General features: G+C 41.6%; 1 protein-coding gene across 2 annotated transcripts in view; it reads right to left on the reverse strand.

Moving 5' to 3' along the window:
* Window positions 1–268: 268 nt before the first annotated feature.
* GOLIM4 (golgi integral membrane protein 4) overlaps window positions 269–22,026 on the reverse strand; it is a 96,738-nt gene continuing 74,980 nt past the window's right edge. For both annotated transcript variants that reach the window (XM_036754766.1, XM_036754767.1), the window contains 9 exons: window positions 20,670–20,831; window positions 17,450–17,797; window positions 13,492–13,733; window positions 12,344–12,426; window positions 10,592–10,695; window positions 7,983–8,150; window positions 7,594–7,662; window positions 4,012–4,092; window positions 269–2,593 (listed from right to left, as the gene is read on the reverse strand). In XM_036754766.1, the coding sequence (XP_036610661.1) occupies window positions 2,450–2,593; window positions 4,012–4,092; window positions 7,594–7,662; window positions 7,983–8,150; window positions 10,592–10,695; window positions 12,344–12,426; window positions 13,492–13,733; window positions 17,450–17,797; window positions 20,670–20,831 (1,401 nt within the window). In that variant the 3' untranslated portion in view covers window positions 269–2,449. The remainder of the gene's footprint in view (window positions 2,594–4,011; window positions 4,093–7,593; window positions 7,663–7,982; window positions 8,151–10,591; window positions 10,696–12,343; window positions 12,427–13,491; window positions 13,734–17,449; window positions 17,798–20,669; window positions 20,832–22,026) is intronic.

Below are 22,026 nucleotides of genomic sequence, written 5' to 3' on the forward strand. Positions count from 1 at the left end.
CTACTGCAATACTGGCTTTGTCTATGCAATAACAGCAGAACTTTACACTACCATGTAGAGTTGAACCAGTAAGTCATGGCCCAAAGAGAAGTGGTACTTCAGTTTCGGATGACCACAGGAATGTGACCATTAGACTCCAGCTGCCTGGTTCTGTTACCAATTGGCTTCCAGATGGCAGATCAAGTCTGGGTCTTGCTGTGGGTGTGACACAGTTTAATGGCTATGAAAATTAAGACCCTTCTTAGACATATCACACTTCAGAAAGATGTACCATCTGTCTTTTGATTTTATTATCTGTAACCAAATTCTATTATGCCTCAAATAATTAAATATTGCCCCTGGGACATTAAAATACAAACTAATTTACCAAAATAATTGTATTCTGAAGATTATGTACAATATTATACATTTTACATTACAGAGAGATTTTATACATAAGGTAAAAGTTGATTTATGATTCCTAGAAAACCCCAAAATACATTTGAATGAAACCTTTCTTTGCATAATTACAAAAACACTCAGCCAGGAACAGTCAAAACTAGAAATGAACATAAAATTAGTTTTGTTTAAAAGGGTAAATTACATTAATATCAAAATTGTAAGAACAGAACTTTTTCCATTGCTTTGAAAGAATTAATACAAATTACAAAAGTATATGGGTTTTTAAAAAATGTTTTCTTATGCATTTAACCCCTAATTGCTGGTGGCGTTCATATCCAGCTTTGAAACAAATGTAGTCCTCTATGGAACAGAAATGCATTTCAAGAAAACTTAATGGGAAATGAATTGGAAGAGGCTCTTAAGGAGATGGTTAAATGTTTTTTTTTTCCTTTTCTGAACTAAGTCAATTCTAACATTTATGTGTCACTAAAAGCTGATGATCAGCCAGGAGGAAACTCATAGCCCTCCAGCACCCCTCTCTTTGGCAGTTTTTCCCTCTTAGAAAGTGTCTTCTTTCCAGGCCCCTTGGAAGAAGTGATCTCCACAGTCACTGCAGCACAGCCCACAACCAAATCCAGGAAACCCTGGCCCATGCATCCTAAAGGGATGATTCATTTTATGGCAGGATGTATGTGTTGAATGTACAAAACACTCAATTTCCAAAAACAGAACATTCTGGGAAATTCTGACTTTTTAAAGGGCTTCATTAATTCAGAATTACCATCATGTCTTATGTATGGGGGTCGGAGCTGGGGAGAGAAAGCAGACCTAATCGTTGCCAACAGAAGTCATGAGTAGATTATATCTGAATGTATAATGCCTTGCTATATATAGTTCCATGCAAAACGATTATGTTAAATGGTATGCTAAGGGAAATATATCTTCAATCTGATGGACTACATTTTGACAGTTGGTGCTTAAGGAAATAAGTGATAGCAAGATGATCTGTAAAGTGGCCAAGATGGACTGAGCATGACCTTGATGATACTGATGCTACCAGTTAATTCCAGAAAGAAGTCAAAATACTTAACATGAATATTGATGAACCAAAAAAAAAAGCTACTGAGAAGAAATGTACCAAGCCCCTTTCTAAAATTCAACCTGCCTCACTTGACCATTAAAGTCACTTAGTAAGTGGTCTACAGGCAACTCACATCAGCCTAGTGCCACTGGGATACTCCTGCTAATTGGCCCAGTTGTTTCTCAGGTGACTATAGTGTTGCATATGCTTCAGAAGAAGCAATGGGAAATCACTCACACACACACACACACACACACACACACACACACACACACCCTAACATGAATCTGATTGTCCAAAAAAGACATGGGCTATATACGGGAATTAGAGGCTTGGTCAAGCGTATACCATCCTGTGTGGGCATCTGGTATTGGAATCAGACTAGGGCTAAATAAAATATTCTGAAAAGACCGATGTGAAATAATATAGGGTTCCAGATATCATTGGTTTAGGGATTCCCAGGAGAGCAAATACTTTCCCCCAATGCAGGTCAGTACCTTCCCTATAACCTAGAGTCTTGAATTTTTACTTAGTTGTACATAGGAACTTGGGAACATGATTACTGACCTGACCATCTGTGGTCTACATGCCACAGAGCCCCACTTGTTTTTCTCCTATACTGCTTGTTGGAATGGAATATGTGTCAGAAGAGAGATGCTTGGAAAATACCTTGTGTAAACATAAGCTTGACAGTGTCACCACCCCTACTGACCACCCCCCAAAAAAAGAAAGCAAGCTGAGTCTGAGCTTATGGTTTGCCTTGAACGTGTTTCTCTTTCTTCATATTTAGCTTGGATACAAAAAAAGCACTAACCTAGAATACCAAAATACTATATTCATATAAAGGAATGAAAGCGTCAAATACAAAAGTAAAAAAAAAGTTGCAGCTCTGAATTGTCCTTAAATATCCTAGAGTTCGGTAGGCAGACTGTTTGTGAGCAGCTTGAAGAGAAAGCCTCTGCTGAAGCCTCCCCAGAGCTACCAAAATCACATTTCTGCTCGGCCTCGAGCTTTCTCCACAGCCCCGCCTTCCTCTTCCTCCTCTTCCTCCTCATAGTTTTCCTCCTGGCCTTTTCGGGGGTTTATTTCTCGAGCTGCCTGTTCTTGGGTGTCATTGTTCTTATCATCCACCTGAAAGTTTAAAACAACAACAAAAAAGGAGGGAAAACAGAATGATTGGTGGGGAAGAAGGTTTAGTAAAAAAAAAACTGCTCCTTGATAAACTTTTAAAAGGAAACACAAAGTGTTACTAATGACTAAACATGTTCGCCCTCACTAGAAACTAAAGAAATGAAGAGAAAAATAACTGAGGGCCCACCATCAAGCTGGCAAAAATAATTAAAAGCAACCAAATTCAACACTGGTGGGAAATGCACAGCAACAGGCATTGTCTTCTGTTGCTGGTAAAATTGCAAGCTTGTAGGTTGGGTTCTTTTTTTAAGAGCAATCTGATAGTATTTGGTAAAAATTATAAGAAAGATCATACCCTTTGACCAAGTAATCCCACTGCCAAAACTTTAGCCTAAAAGTGTAACTAAAAATAAACAGATAGGCAAATGGACAAATACAAAAGCTGTTTGTTCAAAGATTCTTATAGCCCTGTTATAGGTAATTGCAACAAAACTGGAAACAACCTACATGTGTAGCAAGAGCGGAAGGTGAGGGGCAGTTAGGGGGCACAGCGGATAGAGCACTGGCCCTGGAGTAGGGAGGACCTGAGTTCACATCCAGACTCAGACACTTGACCCTTACTAGCTGTGTGACCCTGGGCAAGTCACTTAACCCCAATTACCTCACAAAAAAAAGAGTGGAAGGTGAGACACACTGGGATATACTGATCTAATGTGCTAATGATATTGAGACTAACATGTACAAGGATCATAAAGTATTGTGGAAAGACCAATGGGAAATAATCCAGGGATAAGGGGATTGTTGGTGTGGGGAACTCCCAGGAGAGCAAACACTCTCCATCAAGCAGGTCAGCACCTTCTCCCTATCTCCTAGTCCTAGAGAGTTGCCTTGAACATGGAGGGCCAAAGGGCTGACTCGTCCAGAGGTCACCCAGCCAGAAATAATGGGAAGTGGCCAAAAGTAAGACAATGAGAAAAAGAGTCTACGCTACCTACCATCATACAAGAAGTGAGTGTGAAAGGAATCCTAATGGGGACTTAGAAGGAAGGATGGAAAAACCAGCAGCTTACTTTGTGCTTTGAAATTAATCCATTTAAATTAAATGGTTGTACTGATGTTCAATATAGTTTTAATAAAACACTTAATTTTAAAAAATTACTCCTCAAAGAGAAAAGGAAAAGGCACCAAGTGAGGAGGGATGACAGAAAGGGACAGGGTGGGGAAGGCCCTCATCCCTCCCCTGCTACTTCTCTTGCTGCTGTTCCTTTCTCCCCAAGACTGTGATAGCTCTGTTAAATATGGCAAGGCTCCAACAGTCCCCTCTACAGCCATTACACAAGACCACTGAGCCGCTAAACCCCATCCTGCTGAGCAGTGCCAGCTCTCACTACATTAAAAATGAAACATGTGGCACGTACGTTGTCATCATTTTCCCCATAGGGCTCCTCTGCATTGTGCTCCAATTCCCGTTTTTTCTCTTCAGTCAAATCTTCTTGACCCTAAAACAAAAACGTACAAATCCAGCATGATCATTCTCATTTTAAAGCAAGCCAAAGAATACGATGCTCCTCCTTATCACTGTAAAAGCCAAAAAAAAAAGCCTCTTAGACCTTCCAAGAGTGACTTCAAGATGTCCACTGTGATAATTCAGGTGAGAAGTAAAAAGGGATCACGTGAGTGGAGGGGATCATGGATCCCAACTCTAGCATTGGAAGAAACGTCAGAGGCATCTACTCCAAGCCCCTTATTCTACAGCTGACGACACTGAGCCCTGGAGGGGTCAAGTGTTACCTGACTAAGACCACACAGGTCTGCGAGTGGCAGAGCCAGGCCCTCTCACTCCAATAGCAGTGAGCTGTCCACTGGACCACACTGCCTCTGACTGGACCACTTTCAAGAGATGCTATGGAGGCTGGCCTGAAACCCAGCCAATCCAGGCACTTGGGGGTTTTCACTTGACTAAAGGATCTTAAGTGCAGCTAGGTGGCGCAGTGAATAGAACACTAGGCTTTGAATCAGTAAGACTCCTCTTCATGAGTTTAAATGATGAGGATGGTGTGATGAGGTCTGTGTCTGTGTCCCTTCCCAAGAAAATAAAAATAAGAGAAAAAAGAAAAGAAAAAAAATACAAATCTGGTTTAGCAAGGTTTGCAAATGGCTTTATAAATCTCAGTTTCATTTGTGTGACCCTGGGCAAGTCACTTAACCCTGTTTGCCTTAATTTCTCATCTGTAATATGAGCTGGAGAAGGAAATGGCAAGCCACTCCAGTACCTTTACCAAGAAAAACCCAAATCGGGTCATGAAGCGTCTGCAAAGACTCAACACAACAAGTGGATCTTATAAACTCCAATCATGGCTTTATGGCAAACTATAAGCCAAATACAGTGAAATACTTCTTTGCCAACCTTCAACTCCCAAATGAGGGAAAAGATAAGGATTTTCTCCTTTTGATGAGACTTTTAGGGGAGTGAATGCTTTTTTAATTCTACTCCAGTCCTCAATCCATTCACATTAACCAACTGTAAAGAATTTATTTATCTGAGAAGGTAACCAAGCCTAAGGCCTTGCTAGTTTAAAAAATTATCTAAAATACTAGAAATTAGCAACAAAATCTGTTGAGAAGGTGGATGTGGATAAAAACCTCAGGCTGAGTAAGCTGGCATGAAGAGCCACATGTGGAATTTGGGTTCCACTTTAATAAATGATTTAATAAAGATTAAATTATAAATGAAATAGCCGCCTCTTATGTAACAAATTCCTTCTGTAAATCTGCAAAAGAAGCAGTCACCAATTCTAGTGCAATTAGTGTCTAGGTGGCCGAAGGCAAACTTTTCAAACCCTGCAAGCATATATTCACACGGCAAATCACTTCAAGGACGGAGATCAGGGGCCTTAACTATTTTTGTGTCATGGACCCCCTTCGCAGTTGGTGAAGCCTAGGGGTGTCTTCCCAGAATAGTGTTTTCAAATGAGTAAAATATATAGGATTAAAAGGAAACAAATTATATTATAATACAATTATCAAAATGGTTTTAAAAAACCACAATTTTATAGACCCCAAGGTTAAGAACTCCTGACCTAAAGGAAAATTTCAAAATATCACGGATTTAAAGTTAGAAGTGAGTTCAGTCTGACTCTTTCATTTTACATACGGGAAAACTGAAGCCCAGGAGAGCTGGTCACTGTGCGAGGCACAATTTCAACCCAAATCTTGATTCCAAATGCCCCACTCTATCCACTGTATTATGCCTGGTACCCTAGTATGGACAAAGCCAGCTGGTTAGGCATATGGTTGCCCACCCAAATTTTTCTTTGTGCCAGGTTAACTGGCTCGTCCACATCGTCATTAGGGCTCTATACGTTGGCTTCACCAGTTCTCCATTTTTAATAACAGAGTTAAACTGCCCCCACTTAAGGGTAACACTGTCATTAAACTGTTTTGTTATCAAACACTGTTCTCTAATGGAACTATGGGGGTGAAGTGTCTGTACTCAGGAACTATGTGGTCTCTGTCAAACAGAAGATGACAGTATTATACAAACGTAGTATGACAAATAGCTGTTTTATCCAAATAAGAAAAAAAAGGAAATTAATTTTTTGTTTTAAAGCTGGACTCATCTTGTTTCTTCTCTTTATATTTAAATTCAACTGTGTCCATGAATTCTTGTGAGTGAAGGGATAAGATATGCAACTGAAAGGGGACAGGGTCAAAAATGTCACTAGCTATTTTTAATTAACGTAGAAGTCATGGGGGCTGTTGAAGAGCCACCTTGCTAAACCAGATTTGCATTTTCTTTTTTATTTTCTTAGGAAGGGACACAGACACAGATATACACCCTCCTCCTCAAGAGCTCTTATCTTATTTATATAATATGCAACATATTTTAATATAATACATAATGTACAATATTTATATATTGTTATAATATATATAATATATAAATATAAATATATAAATATATAATATATTATATTATTATAATAATATATATAATATATAATGTTATATTTTACATCTATCTTTCACTCTTTAAGTTTCGCAAACAACTTTATAAATCTCAGTTTCACTGAAGCCTCAGTAAAACCCTGGGAAGTGGGTATAATTACCCCGATTTATAACTATAGAAACTGATGCTCAGGGATGTTACATGAATTAGTAAGAAAGCACTTGAAAGTCAGCAGGAACATTGACACACGTGATTTCATTTGAACTTCCCAACACCTCAATGAGAGGGAGGTTCTGGCGTATTCATTTTAGAGATGAGAAAGATGAGGAGAACTGCCTTGCCCATGGCTGCAGAGACAGGAAGCTGGAGAGGTGGGATCCAAACCCTGGTCTTCCTGGCTCCACCCCCTAGCCCTCACTGCTTGTTGATAGCTATGTGCCCCTGTCTACTAAACTTTCCCAGATGTCTTCACTCTCTCATGAGGCTGCTGGGAGAACATTTGATTTCCAAAGCTGAAAGGCACAGGAACAGGGGCTGGATGTGGGATTCCAGCGGGAGAGGAAACTCCTCTTCCAGAAGCAAATCAGTGTCATCTGCCCTTTCTTTGGTGTGTTATCTCTCCCAATTAAAAGTGGGAGCTCCTTGAGAGCTGAGACTATTCATTTTTCTCCCTTAACAAGCACTTAACAAACTCTATTCTATCCCTTCTTCCCTTCATCCACCCATTCCTTTATTCTCTCCAACTTAGAGTCTTAGAGAACTGCCCAGAGCACAGAGAGGCTAAGACACTTTTCCAGGGTCACAAAGTCAGAAGCAGGAACTGGACCTGGATCTTCCTGTCCAGCTCTCTGTTCACTGTACCTTGCTGCATAAATGGGAGCCAGTGCCATCATATGTCTGCACACTACCTGGGCTGTTCATGGTTTACTTGCCCATCCTCTAGGATATACCCACAATTTCTACAAATATGTCCACAACTTCCAGCTCAGTCAGAACTTGCCATCTCAGAAACTCAATCCTTTGACCCCAACCTGGCTCAGAATGTTCCTACCTCTTCTTCGCCCTCTTCCTGGTACTGCTCATCGACATTATCTTCCTGCTGGTCTGGATTTCCTGCCATCTGTTGAAACAAAATGGGGAGGCTAGTGCAACTGTCCATTTCAGATGCATCCGTTAGTACTGTGAGATCTCAAGCCGAGCCCTCCATCCCTAGGAGAGAGCACTTTCAATGGCTCACCGGCCATGAAATGATGGACGATAATTCATAATAAGAAGCACAGAATGCCAGTCTCTCTCATGGTCCCCAGGCAGCTAAGTGAATATTGAAAATCAAAGCGGGGGCCCTTCTGTCTGTGTCTTACTCCTCCCCCTTTGGCTTAGGCCAGTCATCCGCTGCAACTTGCAGGTTCCAACCAGGCCCAGGCTCCCGGAGCTCCTCACCACCAAATGCTCCTCCATTTCGGCGTTCCCTTGCTTCTGACTGTTCTGCTTGGGCACCTCGTTCTCCTCAGGCAGGTTCTCTTCCCTTACTTGCTCTGCTTCTTCAAACTCATCCTCTCCTTGATTGTTTGGGTCATCGGCAGGATTTATATCCTCACCAGCTGCTCGCTGTCATTCAGAAGAAAAACAAAAAAGCAACATTTTAAAAATACTCGGGTCAAAAGAAATTACAATTGAAAAACCAGATTTTTTAAGCAACAAAGGTCTCTAGTTGACCGCTCTGGCAGTACAACTTTGCCCTGAATGGTATGAATTTAACTTAAATGTGTATCACCAAGATCCAGCTGCCTGGAGAACTTAACATCCTGCTTTACTCCAAAGGGAGATGAATCAGGATGAGGTGGAAGCAACATCTGACTAATTTCACTTGCTTTATACAGCTTGTTTTTCAGTCATGTCCAATTCTTCATGACCCTGTGGACCATGGCATGCCGATACTGTCCATGGGGTTTTCTTGGCAAAGATACTGGAGGGTTTTGCCATTTCGTTCCTTCAAAGCAAAGAGCAGTGAAGTGACTTGCCCAGGGTCACATGGCTAGTAAGTGTCTGAGGCTGAACGTGAACTCAAGTTTCCTTGATTCTAGGCCCAGAGCTCTCTCTGCTGAGCCACCTAGTTGCCTTTCATACAGCTTGCTACTCTGCAAAAGAATCCCAAAGCACTCTCCAAAATACAAAGGGAACCAGCCAACTTACCATGAGTAACAAGCAATCACATTTAAGTCAATACAGAGGAGTTATGAGAGAGTAGGGTAGGATAAGACCCCTGGAAAAACTGTCCCAAGCCACAGCATAAGTGACACAAGGGTGTTTCACAAAGCCATATTTTATTTAAATAAGCAGGGGTCATGCCCTGGAGAGGAAAATATGAAAGGACTCATAAGCAGGGTTTAACCTGCACCAACATGAGTGTTAAAATAGAATAGCCAGAAGTGACAAGGCCAAGGGGGGCTGAGGATACTGGCATAGGAAGAAGGGTCGGTTAGGCAGCAGAGCCAATGGCAAGTGGAACCAAGGGCAGCTTGGGGATTTGGGCTCCTCATTCCTTGTGTGACTTGAAGCAAGTCACTGAGCATCTCGGGAGCCTCCACTTCCTAATTTGTAGAAAGAAAGGGATGGACTCAAATGATCTCAAACATTCTTTACAAATCTAACGCACAGCAAATGGATAATTTCGTATGGGAATTCAATTGTTCCCTATCAAGCACTCTAGTATAGAACCTTGCACACAGAGATGAAGGAAGAGTATTACGCTTTGCATGCTGAATCTTACCTAGACAGCCTCCATTCTTTGGAAACATGAAAAAATGCAAAGAATGACGGATGGGGCATCAGAAAACCTGGCTTCACATCCCAGGTCTACCGAATGTGTGACCTTAGACAAGTCACTTTAGCCTCCTAGTGGGTCTAAGTTTCCTCCTCTAATATGAGAGAGTTGGACTAAATGGCTTCTGAGACCCCTTCCAGCTCCAGATCCATGACCCATCTTCAATAACCCGAAGGGATGATCACACCTTGAATCTCATCAGATAGGCAGCTAGGCTATGCAGTTGATAGAGGGCTGGGCTTGGAGTTAGGAAGATGTGAATTCAAATCCAGCCTCAGAAAATTACTAGTTGTATGATCTGTGCAAGTTACTTAACCTCCATCTGCCTCAGTTTCCTTGACTGCAAAAATGGGGAGAATAACATCACCTACCTGGAAGGATTGTTGTGAGAATTAATGAGATAATACCTGTCAAGCACAATGCCTGGCACATAGTAGGTGATTATAAATGCTTATTCTCTTCTCCTTCATCATCATTTGAATCAGCTCCCCTTCCTTCCCCTTTTCTATACCTCCTCTGCTACACTCATCATCAAATTCACTTCCTCCTCCCCTATTCTTTCAGTCCAGCTCTGGAAGTTGGTCCTTCTCCTGAATCTCTGTCACTATCATTCACCAACTTAGAGCTCATGCTGTTGCCTTTCTCAATTACTTCTGATCCTGCTTTACGATCGTCCATCTATATCCCTTCTTCCCCATACATTATCATTGGCGATGTCAACATCCATGTTGTTCACCTAACATCCTGACCTCACAGTTCCTTGAATTCCTGGCACCTGATACCATTTTCAAAGTGATTCTTCACCCCCTCCTGAAGCTGGACATGACCCCCTCCCCCCCAACCTGTCTTCTTCCAACCCAGGTTTCCTGTCTTCCAGGTTCAAGTCTTGGAGTCATTTTGAATACTAGGTTCTCCCTCCCTTTCCCCAACAACTAATAAACTTTCAAGTCCTGTTATGGTGGTCTCCATAAATTCTCTCGCAGCTCTAGACTCCTCTGGAAACCTCCTAGGTTAAGGTCTCACCAGTTGTCACCTGGAGGTAGGAAGGCCATCTTCTAACTGGCCTGCCCATTGGTTCCACCAATGTCAGAGCTATCTTACTGAGTATATATCATGATCTCACCTAGGGCATGGGCCAGCTGGTTTCACCCTTGTCTCCCCAGCATCTCACTTAGGGCCCTAGAGCTCTGTCTGCTGGACAGAAATGTACAAAGAGGGCACTCACATCAGGTTCAGGGTTATCTGCTTGCTGTACTCGTTCTCGGGGCTCATTCTCTCCATGTGTATCATCTTCAGTTTCATCTTGGTGCTGGTTGCCTCTTTCATAGGCTGGGAAATTAAACAAATTACAAGATATCCAAAACACTGTCAGTCTAATTTTCCCTTGTGACCCCTCAAGAATGGCAGCACCCGCTTTCATGCCCATAGCCTTCCATCAAGTCTATGGGATCATAAATATCAGTGGTCTCCTTCTATCTACCTCCTGTTCTGTCCAGAATATTTTCCAGGCTTGGTGGTATTGGAAATGCAAAAGAATAAAAAGAGAGAGAGAGAGAGAGAGAGAGAGAGAGAGAGAGAGAGAGAGAGAGAGAGAGACAGAGAGAGAGAGACAGAGAGAGAGAGAGAGAGAGAGAGAGAGAGAGAGAGAGAGAGAGAGAGAGAGAGAGAGAGAGAGAGAGAGAGAGAGAGAGGGAGAGGGAGAGGGAGAAGGACAGGGACAGGGATTGAGAAACAGACAGGGCACAGAGGAAAAGGGAAAGAAAGAAGAAGAAAAAGTGGAGAGAAGGAGGGATGGAGAAAGAGGGAGGAAAGAGGAATTCATCTATCTTCCTTCTTTGAACAAATGAAAAAAAGCCATAATTTCCTGTCCAAATTCTTCTCCCCAAAAGGCCAATAAAAAACTGGAAATGAACAAAATTCAAAATTTAAATTTAAAAGTGGAAATTAATGAAACTGCCAAAATTAACAGTTTATTCTTGGCCTATTGAAATACCAAGGAACAAAGAAAGCTAAAAATGTCTCACAAAAGTCAAAGATTTAACCCATTTTATGAGTTTAGGGACCAGCTTCTACACCTGAACATGTTCTGTGATGTGATGATAAAGACTCTGGCAACTTATGGTATAAAAAGAGATTGAAGTAGATTTCTCCTAGATCTCAGGATTAGTGAATATAAAGGAGATATAAGAAGATCAAGACATCTGGGGATTAGTTAGCTCGAGGAACAAAGAATTATGGGATAACAACATTAGTCTTCAAAGTATATAAAATGATGGCTTGATGAGAGGATGGTAATCAACTCTCCCCTATTCCCAATGATTCAAGAACAAATGGTCTTACAGTATTGGCAGAGGAGGACCATAAGGAAAATAATTTCTTGACTGTAAATAACAAATTCTCAAATATCAAAATAAATCAATGAGGTACCATATGCTGATTTCCTTTCGAGGTCCAGGAGATTAGGTTACACAGCTATATTAGTGCTGTCTGAAGACTAAGGAGCAGAAGGGATGAGAGTCTGGCTCTAAGGTCACCCCAAGGCAATGTGGAATTTAGAATGCCATCTAGCTAATAACTACAAATGAATGCTACTAACAACTTAATGTATATTTTTTCAGATATCAAACCAGAAGAAAGCCCACCTAGAAATTCATATGGGGATTCTCTAGAAGTACAAATTTCTTTCAGTAAAGCTTGCCATAAATTATTCGTATAGAAAATAATCTAATAGTGGTGAAAGAAAGAGAGGAAGTAGATCTTTCTGAATGACTTTGGCTGCTGATGTCTATTGGAGAAATATACACATGTACATACATATAGATACATATGTACATACAAACACATATACATTAATATATACATATATACATATTAAATATGACCTAATGCCTAGTGTCTCTCTAGGGTATAGTCCTATACCCATCCAGCCTTCTGGCAGAATGATGAAATAAGAGGCTGGCCATCTACACATCCTCACCTCCACCTTCTTCCTCTTGGATTCCCTGTTCCTCTGCTCCTTGGACAATATCGTTATCCATAGCATCATAACGTGTTTGCTGCCTGGGAGGGAGACCAGAATACATTTTTCAGTAACTCCAACAGAAAACTCAGACAAATTTGACACAGGCCATTTTTCAAAGCAGACAAGCTTTAAACGAGGTTTGTCAACATGTATAAAAAGAAAATAAATGAAACCAGACAAACCACATGTATTGGGGTCTGATAAACTCAAGTCTCCCCCAGGCCAGGGCATATCTAAAAGAAGCTTTATTTCAAAACAAAGAAATGTAGAAAATCAGAAGGAAAGGCTAACCAATGTCACATGGCTATCATGAGGCCTGCTATAAAATTTTAAAAGTTCTAAGGTACAATCTTTTAAAATGTGATTTCAATTAGATCTTAGATCCCTACAACAGCCAGTCTTGACATCCGAGGGGTGAGGAAACAGACCTGCCTCTTTCTCAGGGTTGGGAGTAAACTGCAAGCATACACTGAGGCATGTACCATCAGTTATGGTCTATGTATCCTCTGGTTTTGCTTAACTGTACTTTGTTACAAAGGAGGGTTCTATTGGTGGCCATAGTGGGATACTGGGAAATAACAGTGAGGCAAAAAGAAAAAAAAACGTAGCAACATTTAAATATGGCTCTGATGGAGACAATCAAGTTAGAGGCATTTTTGTCTGGCTGCGGCTACCTCATTTAAAAATATGCAAAGGAACTGGGATTTCTTCAGCAAGTGGAGAACTCAGTGTGAGACCTCCAACAACGAAGACGGATTATAACCCACCTAAGCCATAGGAGCTAACTTCTCAGATGCTGCCCCGGGGCATATAAAGATGAAATGACCTGCCCCTGTTACACGGTGGGATTTGAACTCAGGGTCACTGACACCAAGCCCATTTCCTTATCTACTACGCCATCCTACCTGCTCTTTTAAAATAAAAATGTAAAATGATGTACAGGTGAAAAAGGATCTGGGAAGTTGACATTTCCCTTTTAAATTCATTACTTGTACCTCTGCTACATGCTAAGTACCGTTAGTCTCCTGACTTTAGGGGCATGAGGCACCCGATGACTTTCCACTGCATCCACCCCTCCCTGTTTCCCGCACAAGAACACCAACCTCAGGCGCTTTTGACGGTGCTGCTCATCCTGGAGCGCAGCCTGCCGCTGCAAGGCCAGTTCTCTTTCCTGAAGTCGTTGCTGCCTCAGCAAGTGCTCTTGCAGCCTTTGCTTGCGCAAAGACTCCTGCCGCTCTCTTAGCTGCTGGGCTTCCTCGGCCCTTCTGGCAGCCAGTCTCTGCTGCTCTAATTGTTCCTCATAAGCTGATTTGGCCTTTGTCACAGCCTTCTCTGAAGGACGTGCCTACAAAAAACACAAAGTTATTTGGAGGATGAGATCCTTTCATGTTAGTGTTATTCTTTGTACTTTTCTGTTTTCATATCTACTGTAGGTGTAGCCCCCAATAAGATGGCCCTGGTGGTTTCATGATAATACCATTATTTCATGATTCATAAACTCCTAATACCCAGGCGAAAGGCCAAGATGGCAATCAGATAACTCAGATGGTGAGAAGTCAAGCCAGTGTTTAAACTCAGATGGATTTCAGATGACTTCTCATGGTGGCCATATATAAAACATAGTTCCTAACTGACCCTGGTAATGTTGTTTCACCTATTGGAATTTTTTAAAATTTTTTTTCGGAAAAGCTGATTGACATTTTGTAAGGCATACCTACATTTGATTCAATCCTCAGAACAACTCTGATGTGGGTAGGGAAGGTCAGGGCTGGCATTATCAGTATCTATGTTATAAGTAAGGAAATAGAGGGATTTTACATGTTAAACTAAGATCATGATGGAGGACAGTTCTGTCTGCAGGATTATTCTTGAGCAAATTTATTTTCATCTATCAACTGAATTTTATTTTCAGAATTTGGCTCAAAATTTTCCACATGATAATTTTTAATAGCAGTTCCATCTACTTCAAAAAGAAGTGTGGAATTTAAAATCTCATTAAGAAGAAAAAAAATTAAAATGATTTTGTAAGCTGAAGCTATTGTTGGGCCTCAAGATGGTGGTATATTAGGGGATGCTAATTAACACTATTATTGGCCATAAAAATTAGGGCATAACCAGCTAAACAAAAAGTCTACTAACAGCTATGTCTTGGAAGGAGGGGGAAGAGGAATGAAGGCAATCTTCTTTTTAAAAAAAATGAGGATGGAGACAAGATTACCTTCTTCTATTTAGAGAAAACAACACACAAAAGAACCATCACAATAGAACACTTTAAAGCTGTTTCTCATCTCTCTCAGTAGAGAAAAAAGGAAGAAAGGCCTGAAATGGAAGAAAGATTAAAAATCATAAGAAATTACTCCTTAAGTAATCTTTGAAGAAAGATAGTCACAGCAAAGATCCTTCAAAGCCAGGGGGCTTATGGGCCCAAAATGGGGGTCAGGAACTCCAGGGGGATACGGACTTATTAATAGGGGCCTATAAATCTATAACTAAGCAAACATCACTTTGTTAAATGTAAGTATGTCACACATGTAAGTATCACTATTTTTCAAGTATATATGGAATTTATTTTCATGAACACAATATAAATCCACTAAAAAGCTTTATTGAGGTCATTCATACTAGCTTTTTGTCAGAATTTAATTCTCAACAACAGATCTTCATGGTTCAACTGCATTTATTTGAGGATGTCTGTGAATCTTTTTGTTTTTTAAGGTTTCTCTTTCCTAAGTTAATGTCATTACCAGTAGCTGAGGGAAGAAGCGACAAGGGATTCTACCCCTCAATCCAGATGAGCATTCCCATGAGGTAGGCAAGTCAAGTCTTAGACATTCCCACCTTACAGATGAGAAAGGAGAGACAGGGATTTTAAATGCTCTACCTCAGGTTACAAAAGTCTAGAAACCCTCTCTCCTGAGTTATATTTTGGCTCTATTTAGCTTGGTTATCAACTGTGGTTTGAGTGCTAACTTGATGTATCTGAACTACAAACAAGCCCCAGGATGGTTCGGACACCACTGTGATAGATAAGTCTCTGAGTAAGAACAGGGGATTGATAATCACTAAGGGTCAATGAGAGAGGTTAACTTAAACGTTCTTATAAAAAAGCATCCTTAAAAGCTGAACAGTCACCATTCAAGTTCAGTTGTTTTCATGGTTATTTTTTATTAAAGAAATGAGGGAACCATTTAATCCTGTAAGCTGAAGTTGGGGGTGTCAGTAAGCTGCCACCCACAGACCTTGGGCAAACGCCTGTGTAGGCTGCATCTCACTGGTTAGAGCTGCATGCTCAGGGCCCCCCACCTGGTGGTGGCAAAGGAAAACAGCAGCACTAGCTCACAGAAAGCTGAAGCCACAATTAAAAAAAAAATTGACAGCAAATGTTACTGAGAGAAAAGAAAAATTCAAGCACATTTCAATGGTGATTTTTTTTGTTGTTGATGGAGGGGGTGGTGGGTGGGGGAAACCAAGCTATATAACAGGATTGTAAGGGTATATGCAGGCTGACTTCCTAACAAGATGTAGAGCATTGATAGTTTGTGAATGCAAAAGCAAACTAGAGGAGAAATAGGCTGCTAAGAAGGAGATCTAGGTACTATTTAATTGCTTGAGTATATCACAAAGGCACAAAGAGATTTAATTTCCTCATCCATAAAATGAAAGTAGCCTTTGCCACGTTCCCTCGAAGGGATAAAAGGGTAGATTTACGTGTTTAATGCAAAATGGACTCATTCTAGCCTTTGTGCTGATTGTCTTCCATGACTGGGATGCTCCCCTTCCATACTTCCTCCCTTAGGAAGCTCTGGTTTCCATCAAAACTCACCTGCAGTGCCCCATTCACCAAGCATTTTAGGATCCCCCCAGCTGCCAATGCCTCTCCCCTCCCAATGTTCCTTGTATCTGCCTAGCTAGGTACATGTTGGTGACCCTGCCCCCGAGAATGGAGCCCTGAGCACTGGCGTGCCTGGCACGGAGCTAAGTACATGTTGGTGACCCCAGGCAGCCGAAGGCAGGGACTGCTCCCAGAATGGAGCCCTGAGCCCTGGTGTGCCTGGAATGGAGCTGGTGCTTAGACACGCTTGTCCATCAATGGGTCGGCAGCCAGAAGATGAAACTGCAAATCACGTCTTTGCTACCTTCCACCCCTGTGACTTGGAGCCTCAGCTTCCAAATCTTTAGAATGAGGCTAATTGACATCTAAGTGTCTTCCTACTTCTACACATTGGAAAAGACTGTGATGTTGGGAAAGACTGAAGGCAAAAGGAGACAGGGATGGCAGAGGATGAGGTAGATAGGCAGCGTCATGGAAACACCGAATGTGAGCTTGGACTGACTTTGGGAAATAGTGGAGGCTCGAAGAGCCTGGGGTACTATGGTCCATGGGGTCACAAAGAGTCAGACACAGCTGACCAACTGACTGACCACCACCACCACCACCTCTAAGCCCTGTGATGGTAAGAAGTGGACTCTTTGAGAGGAATAAAAAATATCTCCCACCTCCCAACACCACTCCCCTCCTTCCCACATTGTTCATTCTATATTTGGTACTAACACCCCAATGCAGCTAGGTGGCCCAGGAGATATGGTGCTGGACTGGAAGTCTGCCTTCAGATGCTTATTAGTTGTGTGACCCTGGGAAAGTCATTTAAACTCAGTTTCCTCATCTGTAAAACAAGGGTCAGCCTTGATGACCTCTAAAGTCACCTTCAGCTCTAGACATGATTCTATGAACTGCCTTAAGCAGACAATATGACTAAGAGCACCAATACTGAAAAGTATTTACTAGCAAGAGGGGTTATTTCTGAGTCTTTTAAAATAAAACTAAGCTTCCAAATACAACCAATGTTTTCCAACCAACTTAGTCCAACTCTGCCCTCCTCTGTAGGCAGATGCTATAGAACAGCCTTCTATCAATGCAAAACTGCAACAGACAGTGCTGCCCAGAGAAAGGTCACACAGCCAGGATGTGGCAGAAGCTGGCCCTGAACCTGGGTCTCTTGGTTCCCACTGCTCCCCATGCTGCCTCTCTGAGCAGATGGCTGAGAACAGAGGGGCCCTTACCTCCGGATGAGCATGTTCTGTCAGCAGGTTGGTCTCCTCTTCTCTCTGCTCCTGCTGCTCCTTCCACGCCTGCTCCTGCTCTTCGGCAGCCTGATCCTGTTCTTCCACTAGGTGCTCAGCCTGCCCCACCTGCTCCATGGCCTCCTCTTCCAGCTCCCTCTTGTTTTCCTCTTCCACCTGATGCTCCTGCTCCTCTTGTCTCCTGGGCTCCTCCTTGTCTGGGTGGTTGGGTGCATCTCCAGGGCGGAACTCCACCTCTTTGGGGGTGGGATGCAAGGATTTGGTCTCTGCTGTCCTCTCCCCAGTGACCCGCTCCTGGTCTTGCCACTTTTCATTACTATGGGGACCCTATGCCAAAGACAATGTGAGAAAACCATGCTGATTTCATAGGGGTGTATTATGGCAAACACCACTGTCTTCAAGGTTACCCAATCAAATGGAGACATGTTCCTGAAGAGGGCTGAGACATTTCCCTGTGGCCCTGCCATGAAAATTCGATGAAGTCAGAACATGGCTTCTAGACTATGGCATCCCAGTGTTCTACTCTGTCCACTGCTGCTTATTAACCGGTACTTTGGGCAGATCACTTAACATCCTTGGGCCTCAGGCACTTGTTTAGATTTGGTTTTTCTTAGTCTACAAAATAAGGCCCTTACATTTAATGATCTCTTCCAGATCTAAGTCTATGAGTCTGGAATCCTAGTTAACATCCTCATCTGCAAAATGGTGATGCTTTGGAGATAAAACACCACCTTCAGAAAACTACATGAAGCTGATGATAGAGGTAAAGTCCAAATGCCCCTCATCATAGAGCAACTTTTATTTCATTTTGCAAAGTAACTATTTCTTTACTCTCCTCCCTTTGAGATAAAAAAAACCCAGCAAACTCTGAAAACTGAAAAGTCCTTTTTTTGTCTTTTTATTCAATCTGTTTTTAAAAAGTTCTCAAATAATCCATGTTAAAGAAAATGACAAAAATTAAATGGAAAATAACCTGATTCTCATCCAATGCTTTGACTTAAAGAAAATAGCAATATTAACAATGATCTCAAGTATGAAATCTGATCACTCCAGCTGCTTAAAAATTGTGGCTAATAAAAATAACACACGAAAACACTGAAATATCAATTCAATGTCAGTGCTTTTCAAAGTACAGTGTCCTTTTGTCTGTAGCATTTGTTAGCCACAGCCAATTAGCTAGAGGTTTTCCAGAATAATGCACACTTTTAATCTGAAAAGGTTCAGGAAATGTGGAATTTGAAGTGGAAATGTGGTCCCCACGGTTCCATCCCTTCAGGAATGGTCTCATTTGAAGCAGACAGAAGCGAAATGGAGATCCTCCATCAAAAGGGGGTAAAAAAGGAAGAGAGAATTAAAAAAGGAACCAAAAAACTTCTCATCACTTTCCCCATCACACCCTCCCCTCCTGCCAAGTTATCAGACTTTGCACATCGTTTCCCAGGCGGGAGCGGCTTGATCACGTGTTTTGCTCTCTGGCTATTAAAAGGAATTTCAATTCCTCCAATTTAAAGCCAATTTTCTCTTGTATCTACCTAGTTTTAAATGAACAAGATTTAATCACATTTGTGAAAGCACACAAATGTGTGAAGGAGGCATTTTGATAGCTTCCCAAGAAGAAAGGAGGAAGATGAAATTGTGGGAGATGCAGGGTTTTGCTCTCTCTTCACACCTAGTCTGGCTGTGACATCAGAATACCCTGAATTGATGGTGTCTTGTCCTTTTTTGAGCACTAAGGGCTTTCCCAAATATCTCATTTATCTTCACAAAATCCCCATGAAGTAGGTCTGAACAGATAATACTATCTCCACTTAACAGATGGAGAAGCTGAAGAATTGGGTGGTTAAGAGACTAAACCAAGGTTAAATGGCAGGCTGGGCCAGCCTCCAGACCCCTGCTTTGTCTCTATTTACTGACCTGGGTTGCCTTAAATAAAAAGGGTGGGAGGGATGACAGAAAGACAGAGAGGCCCAGGCAGGAATAATTGGGGTGAAGTGAAGTATGTTGCCAAAAGACAACTCTGTGTTTGCTGCTAGTGCAGAGAAAGACGCATCCCCCAGGGTGTGGGCCAATGTTGCCCTTTGGGGGGCAGCTGTGGACAATCCCAGATCACTCACTCCAATGGAATGGTGGCTCCTTGAAGGCAACTAGGGTTTGATTTTGTTTTTTTATTCCTTGAAACTAGCACAGTGGCTGCATATAATAGCATAGGATCGTAGATTAGAGGGAAAGGTAACTCAGGGCCATGATGGCTGATCTTCTCATTTTACGGGAAGCAAATAGGGCACAGAGACAGTGACTTGTCCCAGGGTCACAAAGCTAAGTGTCCAAGGCAAGACTCAAACTAGGGTCCTCCTGACTCCAGGTCTAGCACTCTGCCTACTCCATTATTCTGGGATGTTAATTTTAATTTGATTAAGATCAGTCCTTAATTAATATTCTTGATTGGTTGCTATATACCAATCCAAACAAGACTGTTAAAATCAATAGGATGGACATCAGTAATGGCTACCATGAATAAACATATACCAAGAAATAGAAGTATAGACAGTGAGGATCAGCTCAAAGACCACCTGGACTGTTCTTGTGCACCATTTAATTATGCTTTCGGTAACTTTAAATCATGGCAAGAGTCCTCAGCCACGCAAATTGATAGGAACAGAGGTAAAGTCAGTGGATAAAGACTGAATATTCTCAGAGAGAGCACTCTTTTATCTTGCCTTTGCAGCCCTAGTCTTTGAACATTCTAGAGTATGTAATAAATACTTGTTGGATTGGATAGGCAAACTTGGCAAGCCTGATTGACTTACTTGGACGACAACTTGACTGGCCAAAGATGGAACACAAATCCATACATTTAGCATTCACTGCTGAGGACACACTTTAGACAAAAAATAACACCACTGGAAAGAACAAGTTAAGAACTATGGCCAATGCAATGACCAGGCGGGGTTGCAAAGTGATGAAGGATGCTACTCATCTCCTGACCTAGGGCTTCAACTCAAGATGCACAATGACACACATTGTTGGACATGACCAATGTGGAAATTTGTCTTGCTTCATTATGATTATTTCTTACAAGGGTTTGGTTTTGCATCTCTTTCAATGGAGGGGGAGGGAGAAGGGGAAGGATGTAAGAGGGAGAAAATAAGTGCTTGTTAATTGAAAAAAATAGAATTTTGGAAGGGTTCATTGTTATTACCTCTTTTGGTTCCTCAGTTATTTTCTTCTCTTTGGCAACAGAATCATCTTGGTGGGAAGGTGCTACCTGGATGACATTTTGTTCTTCCACCCTATCAGGTTTTCGGAAGCTCGGAATCTTATTCAGCGTATCTTTCAGTTGTTTATATTCAGCCACTTGGGTCTGGATGCAAATTGTAGAATTTGAGAGGAGGAAAAATATGTCATTCACAGGCTAACTATGAATATGAGTTCCCTGCGTCACATACATAGTATAACTAGATTCCAGTTTGGCAAAATATGCAGATGATTTCCATGCATTAGACAGTCTTATTTTGACATGCTTCACCATTATAGAGTACATGCAAATTAGAAATTAGAGCTCTAAGGAAAACATGGAAAAATTATTGAAGGCAGATGTTAATTTCCCAAGCTACATACAAAAGAAGTCAGAATTCTTATTATTTCCTCTACTTTCTAATAAATGCCACTTTTATAAATGAGCCAGCTGTATAATTCTTACACTACTACATAAAAATCTACTGAAAATATGCTTAGCCAAATGCCGATCCATTTCCATTATCCATTATGGTCTCTTCCTCAACTGAAAGCAATCAAGTATTTTAAAATGTGAATACACTTTGTGACATCAAGCCAACTTGTGCTGAAAGGAGATGGAGAAGTCATGAGATACAGTTGGGAACACAAGCAAAAGGAGAAATGAATTTAGGCCCCAGGACCTTGAAAATCTAGTTCCTATGTGCTTTCTCTGCTTTTCCTTCATTGCGCTCACTAATTCTTTTACTGTTCCTGAGTAACTCTCAATTATACATGTGCCCTAATTAGTCCTCTTCCTTTCAATCTATTCTGGGAGCATGCCCCTTGAATCATGTCCTCTCTTTACAAACTTCAGCTCCAGTTTAACCACTGGATCCTACCCTGCTGTGTGCAAAAGTGCCCAGAACCTCCACTCTTCTTGACCTTGACATTCCCTCAAGTTATCCTCTTCTTTTCCCTTTTGTAGTCAAACTCCTAGAAAAAAGCTGTCTACACTCACTGCTTCCATCTTCCTCACATCCCACTCACAGCTCAACCCCTAGCTTGCACTCTGGCTTCTGAATTAAGCCACTCTAAGGTAACCCATCATCTCTTCACTGCTAAATCCAATGATCTTTCCTCAGGCTACATTCTCCTAGCAATCCTCTCCTGGGGTTATGTGACACTGTTTTTTCCTGGTTCTTCTATCTGTCCAACTGCCTCTTCTCACTTTCTTCAACTGGAACAACATCCACATTCCACCCCTTAGGCATGAGTGTACCTAACCAAGGGCTCTGCCCTACAACCCCTCTTCTTTTCTTTTACTACACTCATCTGCCATT

The sequence above is a fragment of the Trichosurus vulpecula genome, chromosome 4, assembly GCF_011100635.1.
Source record: "Trichosurus vulpecula isolate mTriVul1 chromosome 4, mTriVul1.pri, whole genome shotgun sequence".
NCBI classification, from domain to species: Eukaryota; Metazoa; Chordata; class Mammalia; order Diprotodontia; family Phalangeridae; genus Trichosurus; species Trichosurus vulpecula.